Source organism: Polyodon spathula, chromosome 27 (genome assembly GCF_017654505.1).
Source record: "Polyodon spathula isolate WHYD16114869_AA chromosome 27, ASM1765450v1, whole genome shotgun sequence".
NCBI classification, from domain to species: Eukaryota; Metazoa; Chordata; class Actinopteri; order Acipenseriformes; family Polyodontidae; genus Polyodon; species Polyodon spathula.
In genome coordinates, this window is record NC_054560.1 from 4,890,575 (window position 1) to 4,905,695 (window position 15,121).

The following is a 15,121-nucleotide window of genomic DNA, read 5'->3' on the forward strand; positions in this document are numbered from 1 at the left end:
CTGTAGATGCTCCTGTATTTAAACAGCATGCACTGAGTCTCTCTGGATTGCAGAGTGCTTGTTCTAAGAGCTGGCTGTCTGTGAGATAATGAATATTTAAAGCCCTCAGTCCCTCCAGACAGTCGGGCGGCAGTAGAAACAGCTCCATTATCCTCCAGATGCACTCCAGTGGAGCTGGGAGAGGTTTTTTTTATTTTTATGTATCTATCACAGTGCTATGCATACCCTGAGCGCCAGACTCTACACACACAAAGAGACATTGTGTTGGGTTTTTGTTTGGTGTTTGGGTTCCCGGACAATAATTGGAAACCACAAGGTTATTCAGAAATTGATCAAATCCATACAGTTCACAGCCTACCTCTGCAAAGCGCTTTGTGACGGTGGTCCACTATGAAAGGCGCTATATAAAAATAATATATATTATTATTATTATTATTATTATTATTATATAAAAAATACTTCAATGTATAATACATGTATAAAAGTCGAATCTGCCAGTGACAAATCAGTTTCAGTCACAATGGGCAAGACAGTAGGCTAGACTGGCTTTGACAGGGGGCTGGTAGAGTTGTAGGTGCTTGGTTGGCAGGTGCTTCCTATCCAAGACTGCACGGACTTACTGACGTTTCTCGACAAAAGTGACAATTTGATATCTTGGACTGTGACTAAATCACACAGTCATTGAAACATCCTTTTAAATGTAAGCTACAAACATGTACCATAACCAGCAGGCATTGTGATCCAGCAGTGCCTCTTTGTAACGCTGGAATACACACTTTCTAATACAATACAGTTTAAAGGGTTGGGTCAAATCAATGGCCCGACACCCTACTGGACCGACACACAGTATCAGCGATAGTCGCTATCTCTTCACCTTTCCGTATCACAATTGTATCAGATCCCGCGGCTGGCAGTCTGCAGCCTCCTCCAATCTCAGAACATTAATCCTCCCCCCAAACTGTCATGTAAAATGAAGGCTGTTTTGTTATTGTTCTCTTCACTTGATGAAACGTTACTCCGTCCTTGGACAGCGCAGATCAAACGTGAATCTTTGAGAGCATTTCAGAGCTGGCAGGCACAGCCCTGCAGTAGGGAGCCAGCACAGAATACTGATGCAGTTCGCTGTTCCAGGTTACTGTAAGGAGGCAGGGTTGTCTGGTTTGGGTTTTTTAGACAGACCAGTACACAGGATGTGGTGATATACCAGTGTTGAAAGGACCAGTAAGAAACCTTACTGAAGGAGAAAACAGTCAAGGTCAACTTCTACAAAGCAGAAGGGTAGTGGGCTTGGTGGTCCAGTAGTTAAAGAAAGGGGCTAATCATCAGCAGATGATGAAGTGTCTGCTAAATGACTGATCATAATAAACACAGGGTTGCGTTTCAACAAGCCAGCTTTTTGTAAGCTGTGGTGGAGCTGAGCACTGAAATGCATACTGAAGGTAAAGCTGCAGAGCGGTGCAGCTCAGCACTATTTATCAAGCTTCTGTTCTATCAGGGATACCTATCAGAAGCTGTCCCTGTGCGTTCGAGCAGTGCAGTGCAGTGCACTGACCTGATTACTGAGAGAGGGTCTCATTTACTGCAGTGCAGGGCAGCCTGCAGGCAGCACACACATCTCCCACTGAAAGGCATGCACCATTACAATCGCATTTCAAGGGTAGACTTGGTTATGAAATTATAGAAGAGATAGCTCTTGAGCTTTTTAATGGCACAGGCAAGGATTCGGTTTGAATTACACCAGTCTTTTCTAATAGTGACTTTAAACAAATACCACACCTTTAAAAGCTATCGGAAAGAAACCTGCAATTGTGATTTGCAGAAACTGCTAACTGTCACCCTCAGCATCAGTCCTTTGATATAGTTTTATTGTTAATTTTTAAAAGGATAGTCGTGATTTCATTGCAATGAAATGTCCTTGGTGCATATTGTTAGCCAAATATTTGCATACAGAGCCTATCAGTTATTGAAAGGTCTCCTTAGGTAACAGGGGTCACACAAAGTAGAAGGCAGCGTTTAAACTGTCAAATTGCTCTGGGAAAGAGCAAACCTGCCTGGCAGGACCCATCCACACATGGGCAGTTTTGTTAGTTTAAAAGCATATGAATTGCAAGTAGGAATCAGCGTTTGTTTCATTGAAATGTTTAAGTGATCCAGCCAGGGGAAGTGAGTTCATTTGCACTGAAGTGTATTCAAAAGGGACTTGGAGATCTAGACATTTATCAAACTGAACTGGGCTCATCTCGGAACAAACTGTGGATAGAATGGCTGAGGATTGCCAAAGAGGAGGAATCTCTTCAGCCAAGCCAGTTTGCAGTTAACTGCAGCGGGCTGATTGTCGAGTGTGACCGGCCTTTCAGGGCAAAACGAAACAGAATTCAAATGCATTCTGAGCAGGGAGCAATGGCCCTGAAAAACAGGCACCCTGCCCACTGCTCACTCACCTCTCGATATCATAGCCGGAGTCAGACAACCTCCTTTCAAACCATAAGCCACATCAGTGCCTGCTGTTATCAAAGATGTTTACTCCAGCATTGCACACACAGTATCATCTTGCCAACACAGCTATCTTGGCCCATTAGCTTATCAAATTTCTTTACTGGGGGTTTACAAATATTTGTAATTGAGAATAGGAAATGTGTTTGTGCTTTAATTTATTTAGTTATACTAGTTTTAGTGTAATACTGCCCACATAACAACCTAGATTGGTTCAAACTGTAAAAAAGGGATGGGACAGGTGGGGAGCATGGGAGATGGGAATAAGACTCCTATTGCATAGCACTTTCCCCTATTCCAGGTTTTCCTAGGAGCTTGATTAGCCACAGTGTATAGGCAACAAGCTCAGGTGTGTCTGAATTTAATGCATAGCGAAACCAGGAATGGAATCAAACCGCTATGCAATGGGAGTCTTATTTCCATCCCTGGATGGAACTGCAAATGCTACTGCATTAACTGGGCAGCACTTCCAATGGGAAACATGATCCGGCTGCAGTCCTTCTAATTAGTAAAGGTTTGAGTTTCACGCTAAGAGGACAAGCCGGTTTTCAGATTTCCCTGGATATTCTCAAATCGCTGAATGAAATTCAACTCCAGCTCCTGGCAATGCCCCGCTTGGCAGTAGCTTGGCTCGCCTCCCCGTCCGCACAGAGAAACACTGATGGGTCTAGCATCAGGCTCATAATGCCAGCCAGAAACACAGATGGATATAGAAGAATCGACTAGGGAAAAGGAATATAACTTGGCTTTGTAATATGGATCAGCCCCTTTAGCCAATTCCACTCAGCAAGCACAAATAACAGACACAAGCAGGGCAAGTACCTGGTAAGTTTTTTGATGCCGAGAATGAATGCGTCGCAAGTCTACCCCTCTTTAGAGAATGCTTCGACACACACGCTTCAGTTCTGTGCCTAGTGATGAAGTCATGGCCTTACAGGACTATGCTATCTTGAGATTTATTGCACTGAAGGGTCCGAGCTGGAGAAGGGTGATGCAGTTCTTGCAGTCTCAACCGTGCGTGCGTCTCTTCAGTGCCTGCGTCGCCTTGCTGGTAAACACACAACTCCTGTCATTCTCACGAATTCAAAAGTGTTCGCAGTGAAAACCTGGAACTGCTTATTTTCCGAACTTGGTAGCTTTTACGAGCAATAAAAGTGTGCAAAGAAAATGATGACACCACTAGAAATGCATGGAGGAACTAATCCAGCAAAGTAAGCAAAACCGTCGCTTCGCTCTCAAGCAGAAGCAGAATGCACATTGGGACACTGGGAGAAGAAATGCACACTGGTTTATTATTCTTTACAAAAGAGGTCTTTACAGTACATGGCGTAACAGTAGGAATCTGAACAGGGACGATCCAGGACAGCGGGATCTGAACCTTGCAGAGTCCAGAGCTCAGTGTGTGAGTGACTTCCTGCCCTTGAGCATCCTGCGCAGAATCACCTCGATGCCCCCCTGCGTGCTGATCCTCCTGATCCAGCCGTGGGTGCGCTTGCGTTTAATGTTGCTCGGCTGGTACTCCGTGCCCCTCTTGCGGGTGCGGACCTGCTGATGGCTCCAGGGCAGCGCTGTCCCGCCCAGCTGCTGGAGCACCCCTCCCCCCTCACGGTGCCCCATAAGCCTGCCGCACGGCACAGCCGGGCGCTCTGCTGCTGCCCGAGTGAGGATCCAGCTGCATGCTGGTCTGGGCAGGCAGGGAGCGGGAGCAAAATGCTGCTGCAGGAGAACCCTGAAAAAAAACAAAAAACTATATAAATATATATATATATATATATATATATATATATATATATATATATATATATTTATACATGGCAGACAGCTAGATTTGTGTCTGTCTGGATTAGATTTCAAGGGTGTGGGGGCGTGCCTGTTAGATGTATATTTCTTAACTATAGCTAACCCTTTGGGAATGTAAACAAACCGGTGTGTTAACAAAGTCAGTGGTAATTACTAGTATTCAGAAATGCTACAGGCTGGATGTAGAACGCAGGGTTCAGATGATCCCTGTGATCTGTATTTTAACATTTCAGTGACTAGAAAAATGAAATGCTTTATGAACAATCATAACAGTTGGTAAAACACTGAATTAGTCGATATTAATACATAGCATGGTATCAAATAACCGATCCTCTATTCGCATCTAAGTACCCTGCTGACGACTTGACTGAGAACAGACTTAGTACTGAACCCGGTAACTAAAAACACAGAACAGCTCTGTCATCATTATAAAACACACATAGCTCACCTGCCCGGGTTACTCTTAACCGCTCTCAGCAATAACTGCGTTTGCCTGAAAAAGAAACGCATTATAAACTCGCACACAATATTTACTTCATGAAACTCCGCAATGTCACGCCGCAACCACAACACGAGCACAACAACGATACGGAGCGCGGCTATTGGTCGAGAGAGACCCGCCAATAGTCTTCCAGTTTATAGACGCCTGGTGGATTCTGGGGATTGTAGTTATTGCAGCACTCTGACATTTTAAAAAGACGCTCGTCATTCTCACTGCGGATTGTTTGAATGCATCAATAAACCCCACAGCAACATTGCTCCATGTTCCAAGATTGCATGCCATTAGTGATAGTTGCATGCCATTAGTGATTTTTTATTTTTTTTCTCTCGCTATTTGTATTTGATCTCTCTCTCTCTCTCTCTCTCTCTCTCTCTCTCTCTCTCTCTCTCTCTCTCTCTCTCTAGATAGATAGATAGATAGATAGATAGATAGATAGATTTATGTAATCTCCTTTTTAAGATGTATTTGTCTTGTGATTTTTGTTGTCAGCGGTGTTGGAAATTGATAGAATATTCCAGGCGCTGAGCTGCAGCACGAATAAATTAAACACACAGACCTTCCACCTCGAAACGGTTACTTAGCAACAGGAACACCAGAAAAGGATGAGAGGGAGGAGAGCGAGAAACAGCGTGAATGCGTTGGCTAAAATTAGGGAGAACTGACGGGGAACTGTCTTTATCGACTAAATTACTGTCCAAGTTTGTCCCCCCGAACAGAGTTAAAACACTAAACAAGTTCCACTTTAATACTCACTTTTTAAATACGTATATAATAATAATAATAATAATAATAATAATAATAATAATAATAGGGTTATTAGATTGTGGTTTATTAAAACGATATGTATTTGACAGCTGTGTTAACCGCTGCCTCTTTCAGAATTCCTATGGAGACAGCAGCCCCGCCTCCCTTGGCAGCAGCGGGGGCACCTCATTGGCTCGACGGCGGCAGCAGTATTCCAACAATTGGCGAGAGCCCCTGTCAATCCGAGGGGACGGGCGGGGATGCAGAGCTCTATGGTTACCGAACGCAAGGGCGAAGGGGCAGGTGCGGAGATTCGGTGCTATAGTGACAGGGGTTTAGAACGGGCATCTGGACGCGCACATCTGCCCCAGCATGGCACCTACAACAGCACTGCGCACAGTCTCGCTGCTAGTCGGCAGTGCGATGCCCACACCGCCGCTCACTTCAGATTGTAAAATGTAATGCATACGCCAGAGGAAGCCAGCAAGGATATAGCGGCAGATTCCAACTAACCACATAATTGGATTGGCTGCGAAAGGTTATTGATCGTCATACGCTAATGCCGTATACTGGTGTTGTTTGCAAGAACCTGGAAAAACAGACGTGCAACATTTCTCAAAATATCATAATAGCCTGATTTGCTCATACAGTAAATGAGGCATTTATATATAATATCATATATATATATATTATATATATAATTATATTATTATATATATTATATATGAATTTGTATTTAATGTTTTAATGCACTGGACACAAAATGGCTATAGACAAGACAAGCATACCCCTATGGCAATCTAAGGATGCGATAGAGAATTAGGTCAGTCGGTCTGCAGAGAGATTTAAAAAAAAAAAAAAAAAAATTGTTGCCACTCTCCCCGCGGATGCATAACTCGGTGTGTGCGTGTGTGTGTGTGTGTGTGTGTGTGTGTGTGTGTGTTCTCTTTTTTATTTAAATGCTGCAATGCCAGTGTGTATGAATAGGTACAGAAATACCTATCGCATCTCCATAGATTGCACGCAGCAGGCTTTTGAAGTATGCACTATTCTACAATTTGCTGCCTGTGTGTTATACAGTATTAAATGCTATTCAAACGCACTGTTGCAGCCTGGCTTATTACAATCACGCAGGAACGTCGTTAAATACACTGTAGAATCGACAGGGGGGGTTTGTATTTTATTTGTTTTTAAACTTGCAGATATTAGATATCAATAGGCAACGATTTGGAAAAACAAAACAAACAAACAAGAACACATACATTAAAGGGTCTGTACAGTACATTGTTAATTAATAATAATAATAATAATAATAATAATAATAATAATAATAATAATAATAATAATAATGTATGCATGCTGTAAATCAGCAGGCTCGGGAATCTGAAAACGACTGGTGAATCTGTGACCCAATTCTTCATCAGCAAACCAACGAGTCTCTGTTTTCCCACCCCAACAGACTGACAGTACAGTACATATATCTCTTAATGAGTAGCTTAGTAAAGTAATTAAAGAACGTTATAATAATATAGTTAAAGGCTGTCCTCAAATGGCTCTGAATGGGTTAAAAACGGACACGCGTGCGATCTTTACAGTATTTTACTTTTCCACGGATGCCGCAAAACACTTGATTTGAGCTGGCAAGATGTTAACCGCATGAGATATGTTCTTTATCCAAGCTTGTCGGTAACTCGACCCTTGACCGTGACGCGACGAATTGCTTGTTCACTGACCGGGCAAGGTTGACCTCGCAGGGAGTCTAACACTAACAAGTGACAGGGTCTCAAAAATACAATACATTTTATTTTTATTATTATTATTTTTATTATTATTATTTTTATTAATTCATTGAAGTTCTTTATGTTACCAGAATATGGAAGAACACATTTAAAGGTGCTGCCTTTATTTCTTTGTTTTGCAGGCTTGTCCTCATTATGATCTGCTGTACTATCATCCTTTATCAAATTAAACAGTGCAGAATGTTTCTCTTTAAATTGGGTTTAGCGCAGAGTGTAAAACACACGCCTCTTATTCCCAGTCAGAATCCGGGCTGTTCTGTCTGAAAGATTGACAGCGTCATCTATATCCCTCTGCGTTTATACAGCAGGTTCTGCAGATCCTGTGGATGGGTGAGGTGTTGCAAAGAGGCACCTGGACTGTGAAGCATGAATCTAATGATATTATTTAAGCAAGGGCTAGACGCGAGCCTCCTGGTTTGTTCCGTTTTGCATAGTTTTTGAAATGTGCAAGACAGCGATTTGTCCTCTCTCAGTATTATGTCTTTGCTTGCACCTGCGTCTTTGTAATTTTTTTTTTAAATATTGAATTAAAAGCACGCAAGTTTGCTGCTGTATTGCCTGGCTCACTCTCTGGTACTATTCTATGCCTTTTCTGCTCAATCCCTGCATTCAGGAGCTGTCTCAGAGTGAGGTCCCCTGTGATCCTGACAGTAACTGCGTATTGATAAAAATAACCTTCAGTCAATCGCCCACGGCAATCTCAAGGAGGCTTTTTACAGGCTCCACAACACCCACGCGTTTTCAAACACAAACCCTGAATGAGCTGCAGAAACAGCAGGGTTGTGGGTGCGCGCTGGAGAACGTCATGTGATACAGACATCAAGGGGCTTTAGTTACACAGTTCCAAATCTTCTGTCATGCAGTTTTGTTAAATATAGTCTTTTACAAAAAAGCCCTTGGTTTACTAAGTTTCTAAAATTTCTGCGAGAGAGACTGAGCCACCAGCATCACTCCATACACTGCAGTATGAGTGGGACTATTGAGACCTGACCAGGCTTGACCCTGCCTAGTGTGTGAGACAAGTAGAGACTCCAATCCAGGACAGAGAACTGCCTGCCTAATATTAATAATTTAGCTGCAGGGTTTTTAATAACAAATACAACTAAAGGTTGCCGAGTGTTGGAAACAGCATGGCGTGGGTCTGAAAGTGACACAGGGCTCTAGAAATGTCTTCTTTCTTTTTTCTTTAATGTTTGCTTGCTGTGCTAGCCGTGCTCGGTGGAGCATTGTGTTTGACGTTCCCAGGAGACAGGAATCACATATTCACCAGCCAATCATAACAACATCACAGCAGCACCAACATCCAAAACAAACAGCAGCTGGATCAGTTAGGGTAATGTTAGAAGCTGAAAACAGCAAGGACCTGCTTGCAGCCTTCACCCATTACATTTACTGCTGCTTAAAAAGTCAAACAGGACCGTGTATGTTTAACATATCCCTTTGTCAAGGGAAAGTGTTTGAAAAAAAACAGTGGAGGCAGTTGTAGGCTTTTGAAGCCATGGTAACTACACTCCCTTATATCTGTTTAAATCTACGAATGTGCTTGTGATGTAATTTACTAAGAGATGTAACAGTCTGCTGTCCTTTCTGTTTAAACCTTCAGGCGTCGGTCTATTTATCCATTTATTTTCCTTTACTCTCCTGCATTGTCCATGATTTTATTTATTCTAAAAGCGACAAATTGTAGGTCATTCATTTATTTTTTTAAGACCAGTTCCGTGTTAATCTATTTCTGTTTGTTTTCACTGCACATGAACGAAGGTCTAATTAAATCGATAGTTTCCACTTGTCATTCTGCTTCTGTATTTAAAGCTTGTGACATGAGACAGTGCTATTCTAAGAGCAATGGGATTGAAGGACCCCTCCAGGGTTTTCCATTCAACTTTGTAATCCTATATCGCTGTGAATGTTACTCTGGGTTTAACATCTAGGTAGGAAGACAAATAAAAAGCCCAGCTGTTTTGAACATGTCACAGTCTTATTTGAAGGAGTAATCTGTTTTTATAATTGATCTGAAGACCTGCAGTTTCCAATGGCGCACCGAATAGGGTTTTTTTTGTTAAAGCTGTAGGAAGATTAGATTTCAAATGCATGAAGTTATAGAAATTCGTCCGAGCCACTGAAGGCCTCTGAAATACTCTTGAAGACTTTACTGTTTTAACAAGGCGTCTTCTTGAACACACATTTCACTGTTCTTGCTCTGGCAGGTAGAGCCATGCTGACCAGCATCACAGAGGGGATCCTGTGCTGTTTGACGGGGAAGTCTGCCAACACGGTGGCACCTCTTGAGAACTCAGAGCCGGGGGACGGGTTTGAGTTCGTGGAGGTGAAGCCGGGCCGGGTGCTACGGGTCCGACACATCATCCCGGACCACGGGTGCTGTGAGATCTCGGGGGAGGAGGAGCAGAGGCCCGGCCAGGGGGTCGTGCACTGCAAGCGGAAGATCACGGTCTACCGCAACGGACAGCTGGTCATCGAGAACCTGGGGGACGTGGTGCGCTCGGAGATCCTGCACTGCCAGAACGGCAACACAGAGCCCAGCAGCACGGTGGAGGTGGAGCTGTCCGATTACAACAGCTCCGCCACCGAACCCAAACCCTCGCACGGCGCCGAAGCCCAGCCTCCACCCGCCGGGGAGCGGCGGCGCAAACGCAGGCCCAAGCGCACCGTGGTGATCGACTGCGACAGGAAGATCTCCAGCTGCAAGGGCACCCACTCGGACGTGGCCCTCTTCTTCATCCATGGCGTGGGCGGCTCGATGGACATCTGGGGGAGCCAGCTGGACTTCTTCTCCCGGCTGGGCTACAGGGTCATCGCTCCCGACCTGGCCGGGCACGGAGCCAGCACCGCCCCCCTGATCGCGGCCGCCTACACCTTCTACGCCCTGGCCGAGGACATGCGGGCCATCTTCAAGCGATACGCCCGGAAACGCAACATCCTCATCGGACACTCCTATGGGTTAGTGTGTGGACTCTGTAGTATATCCTCGATTAAGGCACCAATATGAGTCAATACTTGTCATATGCAAAACTGTTCTTCAGTGCATAAAAGCCATTGATCGCTACAGGCATGCTAGTTAAACCTTTAACTCTGGAAGGAAATAGCAATTACCGACTTGAGTCATTTCATAATAGTATACTGTACCTAGGCAGCTCCATCTAGTGTTACTTCTCTCTCTCCGTGGCAGGGTGTCGTTCTGTACCTTCCTTGCCCACGAGTACCCGGATCAGGTCCACAAGGTGGTGATGGTAAATGGCGGGGGTCCGACGGCGCTGGAGCCCAGCCTCTGCTCCATCTTCAACCTCCCCACCTGTGTGCTGCACTGCCTCACCCCCTGCCTGGCCTGGAGCTTCCTCAAGTAAGAGTCTGCACAAACCATGAACTGCATGTAACATCACTGAGTGCAAAACCCTTCCCAAGGACACGGTGCCCCTGGGAGAGGAGGGGGCAAAGATAACCCTAACCAACAGCAGGACCAGAAGACACAGTTGGGTAACTCAGGAGAGGCAGACTTAGGGCAGAGAGGGTAGGACTTGACAAAGCTTTGAGATGAATCAGTTGCTAGGAACTGGACGGTTATTTACGTCATCCTTTTGTTCAGAAACTTCCTTTACTTTCTCAACCCCAACCTGTTTCTAGGCGTAGAAAAAGTTAATGTCAGTTCAGGTAACGGTGTATCAGGATTTAAAATAAAAAAAATGCTAATTCTTAAGGCCATCTCTCTCTCTCTGTCTGGTCAGGGCGGGGTTCGCTCGTCAAGGTGCCAAAGAGAAGCAGCTGCTGAAGGAGGGCAACGCCTTCAACGTGTCGTCCTTCGTGCTGCGGGCCATGATGAGCGGTCAGTACTGGCCAGAGGGGGACGAGGTGTACCATGCAGAACTGACCGTGCCCATCCTGCTCGTGCATGGCATGCATGACAAGTTTGTGCCCATTGAGGAGGACCAGCGCATGGCAGAGGTACAGGGAAACCCTCCTGGCACTAAATCAGGGACTGTTTTTAGACTTTAGTGTAGTGGAAATTTCTACTTGTGTAACATTAAAAAAGGTTCTTGTTATCATTCAGAATTCTTAGGTTCTCATGTGGAACAGTTAAGAAGAAGCAGGTACCAGTTATAACCAGAGCTGCAGAAGAGTTGCACACACACACACACACACATCAGAGACTGATTAGCACTAAACTTGGACTTTCGGTAATATAGGTAGTCCAAGATTGGGGCTAATCTTGGTCTGTAAAACCACTTTCAACTTGGCCATGACAATACAGCTAAAATAGTCTTAAACTGATGGAACAAAAAGCCACTTTTTCATGAACAGTGGCTTGAAACCTGGTTCGAGGCAAATTTGCTGTATCAAACCCCAACTCTCTCTGGTGTGCCCTGCAGTTTCCTGGAACCAAGTTCCAAGCCACCAAGTGACTTTGTGTTCCTTCAGCTTAACAGAAGTAAAAAATGAGTAGGTTGCTGTTTTATGATGATGATGATGATGACGATGATGATGATGATTATCGTCCTCTTGCAGATCCTGTTGATAGCCTTCCTGAAGGTGATTGACGAGGGCAGCCACATGGTGATGATGGAGTGCCCTGAGACAGTGAACACCCTCCTGCATGAGTTCTTCTTGTGGGAGCCTGACCTGCCCAGTGAGGTCCCTGCCGCCCAGGACTCCCCGCCCTCGCAGGACAACAAGTAGAACAACCAGGACCTTTCCAACTCCAACCAAACCAAGGGCTTGATCGCCAGCTGGCTGCGGACGTGCCTGTCCACGGGCTGAGAGCTGTTTTTAGCGCCGATGGGGCTGTGAGCTCCCGGGTGGAGCCGGGCCCAGCGTCTCGGACTCTCTGCGAGAGAGAAGCAGGGAAGGAAGAGAATCGAAGGCAGCTAAATGAAAAGTAAAAGAAAAAGGTGGTTTATTTATTCTCTGTAATCATTTATAATAAGAACACGGGAGTCCGGAACAGTCACAACACTCTGGAGGGTTTTGAGCATTCTGACCACGCCCCTAATTTGCTAATACAATTGTATAACCCTGTTTATTTCAGGAAGACGCTTTACCCAGTAACATCCTGCTGTGGCTTTGGATGAATTGCTATCTGTTGTGTCTGGGTAGGTTCTGAGCAGCTGTTGTGGGAGGTGGGGAAGGAGGTGATGGCTAGACTGGAGTTGTGGTAGGGAGTTTTCTAATTGGATGATGTGCAGTGCTATTGTAATAATAAAATGTGAACTGCTTAAAAGGCTGACACTCTCAGTAAATAGTATATAGGGAACCTTAGATCTGTTACACTGATCCAGCTTACAGGTTTGGGGAAAGGGGTAGCTTGTTCACCCCCTTCATCCCACTCGGGAATTACCCTGATATGGACATGAGCAAACAAACATCACAGCAGTCATCTCAATGGAATATAATGGATTTATAAGTGTGTGTGCTAGCTGTATTATACTGTACAGCAAACCAAGGCCAGCTAATTAATGCGCTTGGCAGACACTGGATTCCAAGGAGAGAGGCTCTGCCTGTCCGAAAGAGGTCTCAGGAATGCTGAGGAAACCCAAACAGGTCCTCAGCAATAATCCTTGTGGAATTCAAGTGTCTGACAATTACCCAGCACAGGGTAATCCAGCCACAATCCTCTTGATCTGATCCATAAATAGTAAAAAATTAATAGATAAGCCACGATAGGTCGGCAAGCCTTGGCATGACAGGAGGACACAGGAAGTTTGATCCCTTCCGTTTTTATGAGTGCTATTCCGAAAAACCAGAACGAGACTGCGACTGTCGGCTCCAAATTATTTATTAAAATCCGCATCGGTGTTGTTTGTGCCGGGTTTGTGATTCAAATTCCTTGTTTTATATTAAAAAAAAAAAAAAGTAAAACATAAATGAGAAAAAACGGTCAGCCTATATAGTGGAAGGGCCGCTGTGCTGAGCAGTGTCGGTGTATTGTATATAGCTTTGCTTTTACCTGCAGATATGCAATGCCTCTACAGCTCCCCTCTCGTGCAATACTGATAGACAGAGGGACGAGCATTGCTTTGGAAGCCCTGAATGGGTATATTACTCATGTGACAGTACTTGTCTGTGGCAGACTGGCAGTGAATGTGGTTGGTAGTTCAGTGTACAGTGGTGTGCATGAATCACCTTACATTTAATATTTATTTTCAACCAAAAATGTTTCATTACTGGTGAATACGAAGCAAGCCTGACACCTTCACGCCAAGATAAAATCTGTAAGACTTGCTGAACAATATCTTCACAGTAACAAGATACAATATGCATAGCTAACACTGTACACCTTGTAATATTGGACAGAACAAGGGTTGAGACCAGTGCATGCTTTTTTATTTATTTTCTGCTGTTTCCAGCTGCAAAGCAATAACGGATGAAGGATCCATCATTGATCCAACAAATGTGGGAAGTTCCCCCAAATTTCAACATCCTAAAAACAGAACTGGTCACTTTAGGAACAACCTCTCCTTCTTGGTCTGCTATAAAAAAAAAAAATTCTGTATGTACTTGTAATGTGTTTCTATAGTGTTGGTTCAGGAGCCCTACTTTACCTAGTGCTCCCTTGCTAACGTTTTACTGTGTGTCTCATAATGAGAAATTGCAATTATAGTGAAGGAGAAATCAGGAGTCACATAGTGCATGGTTTACCACAGTAAATTCGAAGCGGTATTTAGTACTTTTTCCATTAAAATGATACAACCTCACATTGAGACATTTAGGGTTGATTGCACCTACCTGGATTAAACTAGGATTAGTTTAATCCCTGGTGGTTTATCCCTGTAACATGCACCTTGGTTTCTGCTTTATTTGTGCAAAATGTCAATAATCCACTGTGGTGCCCCTGTGTGGTGGAAACATGTAAATGTCTGTAGCAATTACTCAGAACTAATAATACTTATTCTAAGTAATAATAATGAATAAACAACAAGATGAGCTGACTGTTGTGCAATGTGGATTAGTGCCATTTCCAGCAGTAAAGTAAAATATATATTCTCGCCCTGTGTGCTGGCAGTCTTTTTTTGGTAAGCATGTTTTTGTATGCCTGCTTAAAGCGCTGCACGATCCTGCTTCCTTTTACACTGAAACACGATTGATTTGGGTCACCGTGCCACGTGCTGCTTCATCACAAAACTCTCCACCTCTTTCCAGAACGGGAAATCTGAAATCTCGGTTATGAATTGTGTCACAGGACAAGCTTTCCTCAATGTCAGTATGCTTGGGAGGACCAAACCCTCCACCTTCATGCAAAAGCTCAGAGTAACAACAGTAAAGGCAGAAGAATGCAAAACATGATCTGCTTCAAATTAAAGCACATTTTTCTATTTTTTTTTTTTTTATATGAAAATTATTTTGAGAAAAAATAAAACTTTGTAAGAACACGTAACAAATCAGACAAAACCAAAGCAGCTCAGTAAAATACAGATCCCGTTTTAGAATGCTGACTCTAACATTGTACACGGCTGCTACACCGCTAGTGCCCAGATCGTACTAGAGAAGGGATCCTTGCAAGAATGCCTACTGCTCTGGCCAAAGGTTTTGCATCACCCTGTAGAATTAACCAATTTTGCTTCATAAAGTCGAATGAAACCGGCTGAAGTAATGTTATATCAACATGTTGAATTACACACCACTTTGTAGTTTTCGATGTAAATACAGCTATGGGCAAAAGATTTTTCCTAGAATTTTAAGATTGAGACATAATAATAAAACAAAAAATAACATAATTTTGATATTTTACTTAACATTGTGTAATAAAAAAGTCTACCTGAAGCCATAATAGTAG

At 43.8% G+C, this 15,121-nt stretch overlaps 2 protein-coding genes across 2 annotated transcripts; one reads left to right on the forward strand and one right to left on the reverse strand.

Moving 5' to 3' along the window:
- Nucleotides 1–3,764: 3,764 nt before the first annotated feature.
- LOC121301624 (39S ribosomal protein L34, mitochondrial-like) lies at nt 3,765–4,904 on the reverse strand. Its single transcript, XM_041231176.1, has 2 exons — nt 4,742–4,904; nt 3,765–4,222 (listed from the first exon to the last, which is right to left on the reverse strand). The coding sequence occupies exons 1-2, from the start codon at nt 4,801–4,803 to the stop codon at nt 3,889–3,891; spliced, it is 396 nt and encodes a 131-aa protein (XP_041087110.1). The 5' UTR covers nt 4,804–4,904; the 3' UTR covers nt 3,765–3,888.
- Nucleotides 4,905–5,787: 883 nt separating this feature from the next.
- On the forward strand, nt 5,788–15,007 carry LOC121301339 (protein ABHD8-like). Its single transcript, XM_041230647.1, has 5 exons — nt 5,788–6,197; nt 9,546–10,296; nt 10,526–10,696; nt 11,079–11,295; nt 11,857–15,007. Exons 2-5 carry the CDS (start codon nt 9,554–9,556, stop codon nt 12,025–12,027), a joined length of 1,302 nt encoding a protein of 433 aa, XP_041086581.1. The 5' UTR covers nt 5,788–6,197; nt 9,546–9,553; the 3' UTR covers nt 12,028–15,007.
- Nucleotides 15,008–15,121: the final 114 nt, after the last annotated feature.